The sequence below is a fragment of the Poecilia mexicana genome, unplaced genomic scaffold (genome assembly GCF_051168715.1).
Source record: "Poecilia mexicana isolate PSO_F unplaced genomic scaffold, ASM5116871v1 scaffold_23, whole genome shotgun sequence".
In the NCBI taxonomy this organism is placed as follows: Eukaryota; Metazoa; Chordata; class Actinopteri; order Cyprinodontiformes; family Poeciliidae; genus Poecilia; species Poecilia mexicana.
Genome location: NW_028263392.1, coordinates 11,802,060 through 11,809,882, shown reverse-complemented (window position 1 = coordinate 11,809,882; position 7,823 = coordinate 11,802,060). Strand labels below are relative to the sequence as shown.

The 7,823-nt window shown below is 38.2% G+C and overlaps 1 protein-coding gene across 1 annotated transcript; it reads right to left on the bottom strand.

Moving 5' to 3' along the window:
- Positions 1-731: 731 nt before the first annotated feature.
- lum (lumican) lies at positions 732-5,005 on the bottom strand. The gene is made up of 3 exons (XM_014989451.2): positions 4,663-5,005; positions 2,551-3,456; positions 732-1,623 (listed from the first exon to the last, which is right to left on the bottom strand). The coding sequence occupies exons 2-3, from the start codon at positions 3,422-3,424 to the stop codon at positions 1,469-1,471; spliced, it is 1,029 nt and encodes a 342-aa protein (XP_014844937.2). The 5' UTR covers positions 3,425-3,456; positions 4,663-5,005; the 3' UTR covers positions 732-1,468.
- Positions 5,006-7,823: the final 2,818 nt, after the last annotated feature.

Sequence of the window (7,823 nt, the reverse complement as noted above, 5' to 3'; positions counted from 1 at the left end):
GACATTAAATCAGACTAAAACTGTTCCTGTTTTATGTCAAATTAACTTGGAAAATTAACTTTTGCAAGTTAATTTTATAACTTGCAAAATTATTTGTATTTACTAAATGTCATTATAATGAGAGACTTTCACTTTCTTTAAAGTCTGAAACCTATTTGCACTGAGATTGCGATCTGTTTGAACAGTTTGGTGGAACCCAGGTCATGATGCCTTTCTAAGCCTTTGAATGGCTAATTTACATTTGTGGATGAATTAAGTCAAAGCCTCAAACATTTTATGACATCATGGTTATCAAGAAGATATTTTTGCATCCTTAGAATTATTTCCAAGATACCGTTTGATATTTTTTGGCTGAAGACAGGCCCCGTAACTTTGGGAGTTTCAAAATAATTGTGTAACTTTTTGAGAATTAGGAATGTTTAAATTTGGATTTTTTTTTTTTATTTGAAACACTTTTTCCAATTTTCACAGCACAAATCTTGTTGCATGTGTTTTATTGTATTTTGATGTTTTTATCTTCTGATAACAGTACTCGGTTATCTTATTGTTTTAATCTACATGCAGGATCAGGCACAACATAAAAACCCCTGGAAATATCCTAATTTTACCACATAAATATAATACTGACGTAACTGCATTTATTGTGGCTAAAAACTGCAAAAGCTGTGAAAGTACACTAATCAGTGTGGTACATAATAACATGCACTGAATGCAAAAAATGACTCCAGATATGTTATTGAACTTTTATTTCCTATTACAAGAATACAAAGTATGAAACTTTAAGCACAATAGCAATGCATATTACTTATTGCTTGCTTCAAAAAGTTATTTTCTTGTACAGAAGGCATTTCGTTTATCAAAACAAAACAATTGTGGGTCTTTTACGCTGTTAATATGAAGAGAAAAAAAAAGTCAAATTTAAAGGAGGCAGTTGTGAGTTCACAACTCCGGTGTTTTTTCCTTTTTGTCCACTTTGATACATTCAAGATGCTAAAATATGGCTGCTATGAATCAGCTCAGCTATTTCACATTTGCTTACATTACACTCTGAAATCTGAGGACGTCTATCTGGATTGTGCTACATATCATTAACATACAAACATGGAACATACAAGACAGATTACAAAATTACTTTATAGCTAAATTATGATATTCAAGGAAGTAAGACATTCCAATGGGTTTTATAATTGGCACATTTATATACAAAGCTGGAATGTTTAATTTGTCTCCTGCTTTACTGTGTTTCCAATGAAATCACACATTTTCTTCTGCGAATGTGTGTTTTGAAAGAAAAGTAAAATTGTGACAGCAGACGAATGGAGATGAGAGCAATATTTCATATTTGCTAAATGCTTGCAATGAGTGCACAGACGTATGAGGGATCTTGATCCACGAGGGCTTTGGGTTGACGTTGTCATGGCAGCAGATGGTGGACTCTTGGACCGGACGGGGGGCGGCGTGGAGGCTCTCATTCAAACATGATGTCCGAAGCTTGACGCAGGCAGTTTGCGGACTCGGGGGGCATGTCGGTGTGCGTGACGTTGTTGGCGTCCAGACGCAGATGTCTGAGACGTGAATAGTTCAGCGGTCCTGTAAACTTGCAGAAACTCGCCAGATCGAACTCTGTGGGTAACAGAAAACAGGTGGTGAAGGTTAGAGTCCTCCCAAGCTTTACATTTGAATCTCGCCTTCCACTGCATCCTTTAAATGATGTTATGACCTAAAGTAAATATTTGAATATTTACTTTAAATATTCGACCATCTTAAATCTCAGATTAATTGAGATTTCCTTTTTGACTTTGGGTTAATTCCCCCCCCTTTGTCGATTTGGACCACTATTTGGTACATAAGTAGATTAATTTTGTCCCAGCATACCTACATTTCTGACCTGTAATCAACATATTTGCATCCATAATCTTAATCATGATATATGTATTTATTTAATATTTTGATGAATTATTGTCTCACATACAGAATAATTGAATTACATATACTTTTATGAATGTTTTATATTCTTTCCTATTTCTGTCGATTCTGATTTTGATCATTACTTGGGACAGTTGACTCCTGGAAATATGAAAGATTAAGACTTGTGATCATGCTGATCCCACATTTTCATTTTCTTACAGTTAATTCCAGTGATGGGTTCTGATTGATGGAGAGTTGGAGCAACATATTGTTTTCATGTGTGAAAAAGTTGGTTATGAAACAAGTGATGCTGCAGAAGTATGATACGGCAAAAGGTCAAAGTGACCAACGCCGATCCGTTCTGTCAAGTTCTTGTCATTTCCATTTTACTCAAATACTACACATGACTGTCCTAATAACCAACAGAAACAAAAACTTTTTTATTTTGGGGGGAATGGGGGAGATCTCAAAAGGTGTTTTTTTTAACTCTTTGCAGGAAAATAAAATGACTAAATAATCTGGTGTAAGATGGCAGCTCACATTCAGACAGGCTCTGCTGGAGCTCAGACTAATTGACTAACATCTAAAATGAAGTTTATTAAGATGTCTCGTCATATCTTCATATGCAGAGCATAAACTTACTGTTGATCTCATTGGCCTGAAGGTAGAGCTGCTCCAGCTGCTCGTTGATCTCAGGGATCGACTGAAGTTTGTTGAACGACAGATCCAGCTCCAAGAGCGAAGTCACATTGAACACCCCGGCAGGAATCCCAGAGTCGAGGAGCTTGTTGTGGGAGACCCTCAGGTACCGCAGGGTGGGCAGCTTCTTCAGGTACCCTGCTCCGATTTTATCGATCTCGTTAAAATCAGCGTAGAGAATTTCCAGCGAGCTCGGGACTCCGGCCGGCAGCTTCTTCAGCTTGTTGTGGCTCAAGTCCAACGACAGCAGCTTCTTGGGGCCTTTGAACGCGTCTGCGATGCCTTCAGAGGTCAGCTCGTTGTGCTGGAGGCTGATGGAGGTCAAATTCTCCTTGTCGTTCAAGAGTCCGGACGGGAACTTGGACAACTTGTTGTTCGTCATCTTCAGCTCTTCGAGGGACTTCGAGGGAGGAATGACCGCCTCTGTGATCTGGTTGAAGCTGAAGAATAGCTTCTCCAGGGCCGTCAGTTTATCAATCGTGCCTTTCTCTATCTTGGCGTTGGTGATCTGGTTGTTGTCGAGCACCAGCCAGCGCAGGGTGTCGGTGACGTTATCAAAAACTCCTGCCTTGATCTCTTCAATCAAGTTGTTCTGGAGGTACAGGTACTTGATCCCAGTGGGAACTATAGGGACGAACTTTAGCTTGCGGCTATCGCAATACATTGCACTTGGGAAATTGATTGGGCAATCACATTCTTTGTTGCAGTTTGGCCCTGACGGCCCGAGCATGGAATATGGCTGGTAGTCATAGTCGTAATCCTGGCACCGAGCGATGTTGGCCAGTAGTACCAAGAGGGTGACATGGAGAGGAAACATGGCTTCTGTGGACAGGGAAAGAAAAAGAGAAGCTGGCAAAAAAAAACACAATAAGGTTACACAAGTTAAAAACAGGAAAAGTGAAAGATAAATAACGTTCATTGAAACATCTTTTCTACAGATGAATAACAATTTTAAGGAAACAAAAAAAATGGCATTCAGTTTGGTGTATGATGCTAATAATCGTTACACAGTTACATATTCCAAGCATTAATTAAAAATAAACTTATGAGAAAAGTGATTTTTTTTATTTTTACATTTGTTTTGCCTAAATCACCTATTGGCAAAAAAAAAAAAAAAAAAAAAACCTAGGCCATCATTTTTGCACAATCTTAGCATTATGTAATATTCTAATATAAAAAAAACCCCTTAATTTTGGGTTTTCGTTAGCTTTTAGCTAATTAAAAGTAACAACAAAACATTACTGAGTAATGATACTCAATATTTCACCTTAATTCAATTATTGAGACACTTTTTTTCATGTTCTAATTCGATAAACATCTGTAGAAGGAAGTAAAGCAGGAAAAATATTATTTTTTTAAATAAAGTACCTTTGTTTTTTTTTAGAACTCATGTGTTAATAATGAAAGTTAAAATACAACGAGGAAATAAAGACGTAAACACTTTGTAGGTGATGAAAAAAGCTGTGAAGCCTGCACAACATACGCGGTGGGCCACACCCACTTCAATGTATTTTGACATATGACTCCATGTAAAGAGGGAGTCGTAGTCTTCGAACACCGTTATAAAGTAATTGCATCTAAAGCCCAAATAAAACCAGACAAATCCAGAATGTTCCAGAAATGAACAAACTGCAAATGGGTAACTTTTCTTTGCTACTCTGAAAACAGTACTGGGGCTCAACGTTAAAGGCTGTCAGCAACAACAAAAAAGCGTTTTATTACATGGCAGATGTACAGAATCAGGTTTGCAGATCATGTATTTCTAGGCTGATTAATTTCAGACCCAGTGGAAATGCAGAAGAGACTCTGGATCCAAGGATGAGGAATTACTCTTCAAAGCCAAACAAAAGCATTGTGAAAACATAGAAACATGTTCATTTCACACTGAGCTGTCAAAATGCAAAACCATCAAACTTTCAAGAGTCATTTTTCATGCAGAAATGATTTTTGCCTTCTGTGTTGCAGCCTGTGCCCTGCAGCCCCAGCACTTCCATCCGGAAAACGGATATAAAATGGAATATTCAAAGAGGAAATCTCAAATCCATGCAAGCTTACCTGTGCTTCTCTTTTTTTTTTTTTTTTTTTATTTGAGCGGAGGGCCGGGAGGAAAGAACAATGTGGTGTTCAAAAACTGAAAGTCTCTGGAGAAAATCAGAGAGAAAGAAGGAGAAGGGGAGGAGTGACGGGTATTGATGGAGAGACAGAAGGAGAAAGAGGAGGGGAAGATGGGAGGCTCAACGAACGGGAGTCAGGGCGTGATCAGTGGGAACGTAAAGGGGATCATCATCAAAAAACACTAAACTCAAACAATCGGGCTTAGGTGTAGCAGTAGATATTGAATAGTTTAAAAGAAAAAAGTTTCTTTTTCCTTTCGCCTAGAAGTTTTCTAAAACAGTTTGAGTCTACCTGCGAGTTCACAAACGGTTATTAGTTCTGCTTGGAAATCAAAAACCAAGTTTGCGGGGCTGTTTATGGAAAAATCTTCGACATGGAGACGAAGCTTTATGGAAAAATGTGAAAATCATCTTTGGCAGCTCTGCAGCCCAGACGCTGCTCCTCAATATGAATAAATTAATCCGCAGCCTGCGAGCCAGGCTTCGGAAATTCTGACGGAGAACGGACATAAAAACGGCAGAGGCAGACTTGCAGAAAACTGGAGGCAAACATTTCTTCTTCCTGTCAGTTTTTTTTTTTTTTTTGACAAGTAAAAATATTCACCATCGGGTTTTTAAGCAAGTCCAATTGATCCCATATGTGTGAGCCTTCTGAATGGTGATTCTGACCACTGAGCCTTTATTCTTGTTCTAACTTGCTAAATCTCTGGAAGAGTTTTTGGAAAAGAGGGATAATTACTTAAAAAAAAAAAAAGTAATGAAAGTGCGGTGGACGAAAACCTCTGTCTGTTTTTGTGGGTGGATTTTCAGCACATCATTACGCTAAGAACCGACACCTGGATCTAATTGGTCTCAGTTCTCTGGTCCTCCACTTGCATAACATTCTCCTTTTCTGTGGAAAACTTTCTCTCCTCTGATTCTTGCTTGGCATACCGTGACTTTGCAAAAACTAATCATGTCATTTGAACTTTCTCCCCATTTTGTCACATTAAAACCGCAGACTTCAGCACATTTATTTGGGGTTTTTACGAGCAAGACCAACAGCGGAAGGCAAGTGAGATGGGGATGTTTTTGCAAACGAGATTACGAGAAGCGGGGTTTGCACTTGCATTCCATTGCCTTGACTCTGATACCCGTAAATAAAATCTGGCGCCACCAAGTGCCTCCAGACGTCATCTAATTAGTAAATAATGTAGCTGCGTATGAAAAAAAGCTTAGTTTGTAAAAAATCTACGTTCTGCAAGGCCACAAAAGTTTATTAGAGAATGTAGCGAACAAACAAAGCAAGATCTCAAGCTCTGAACTTTACACTTCAACCGAACATCTAAGATGCGTTCATGAGAAACTCATTCAGTTGCATTTGCAACAGTTGCGAATTGGCAGAACCCTCATTAAGCTTTGAAACACACCAGAGGGAAAAAAAAAAAAGTTCTGTAAATAAGATTAATATAATGCTAGGTTGATAACTTGTTTTCCTGCTTTCACTGGGTTCGAAAAGAATTTCTTGAATTTTACTTGCTTTACTTACATCGACTCGTTATGGTCCACTTCTTGCACGTCTCGTCTGAGAAGTGGAACTGAAATGGAAGAGCTTCTCTGTTCCACGAGAGCTGTAGACAAAAAAGTTGTATTTCAAGGTGACAATCAGCTCGGCATTCTTGGTGCTTAATTAATAAAATATTCTGTCAAACTGGACAGAAGAAAAGGTCTTTTTCCTCAAGTGGAAAACCTTGCAATGAAACCTTTTCATTACATTTTTATTTGGATAAATATCTAACAATAGGACAGATGTGTTATATAATCTCAAAGTTGCTGGTAATCTGGTCCAGATTTCTACAAAGCTGAATTACAACCTGAACTTCAGACAAACCATGCATTCAATGCACGACGATTCTTTTTACATCTCACATTTAATCAGTCGATATCGAACTTCTGATTGGACGTAAGGTATAAAACTCCCGTAGCTGCAGAAAGTGACAAATAACTACTCCTTCCAGTTTGCTTTGGAAGGGAACTGTTTGTTTCTCGGTCAGGTTACAGTTTATGCTTCTGTCACTTTAAATATTTAAATAGGCAAATATTTATTGCCTTGAGGTTGCCGTGTTTCTACCTCCGTCGCTGGTAGCGTTTAGTGCGAAAACACTCATAAATCGTTCCAGATTTTTTTATTTGTTCTGTTGTTGTTTTTCTCTGTCATTTCCATGTCACACTGTTTCTGTTTGAGTGTCTTTATGTTTGACTCTTGCTCTCTAATTCTCTCTTGGAGTAGATTTCAGACACTTGCTTCCAGGAGTGTTTTCTTAGTACTCGGGTTACTGCTTGATTACTAACCCCACTGAACATCTGTGGAGACGTTTTGGGTGTTTGGTTCAGGCTGGTTGAGGAGTGGGACGCCACAGCAGTGTGTAACCGAGGCATCGACCTGCTGTGGCTGCAGATGATTCTTCCATGACCCTATTTGTTAAATGAATAATGAATTAAATTGTCTGTATACTTTGTTTCTTCAGACTATGCAAAGTAAGAGTCACGTGCAGAACCAAGTTTTTATTAATTGCAAGGATTTGGTGTGCGAAAGCATTTATGTCACAGTTTTAACACAGTTTGAATAAAAAAAGAACATCCATCTATCGGGTGCGACAATTTATCACCCTCGGTCAGGTCACCTGTCTGTCATGGAGCAACTTAAAACTAATTGCTAAGAACAATTTAGAGAAACCAGTTACTGCAACATTTTTTTTAATGTACAACGTGCATCAAAAAAACATTATGACAAAAAAAATTGACCAAACACACATTTATTTCTTTTATCACATATGTGTTTGAGTTTTTTGAGCAGCCATGCAGACGATTAAAGAATATCCAATAGGGATTTTAAACCAGAGACCAAAAAACCCCAAAAGAAATCGGCACATGGACCAGTCGGGTTTGGCTGCCAGATGAATACAGTTCTTTTGCTTTCTGCATTTTTGACTAATCGGATCACCAATCAGATTAGATCTGAGAAAGGGAAAACATAAAGGGAAAGCTTTTTTCTCTTTTGAAAGATTCAAATTCAATTCAGTTTATTTACATATAGTGTCAATTCACAGCGAGCGTCACAGC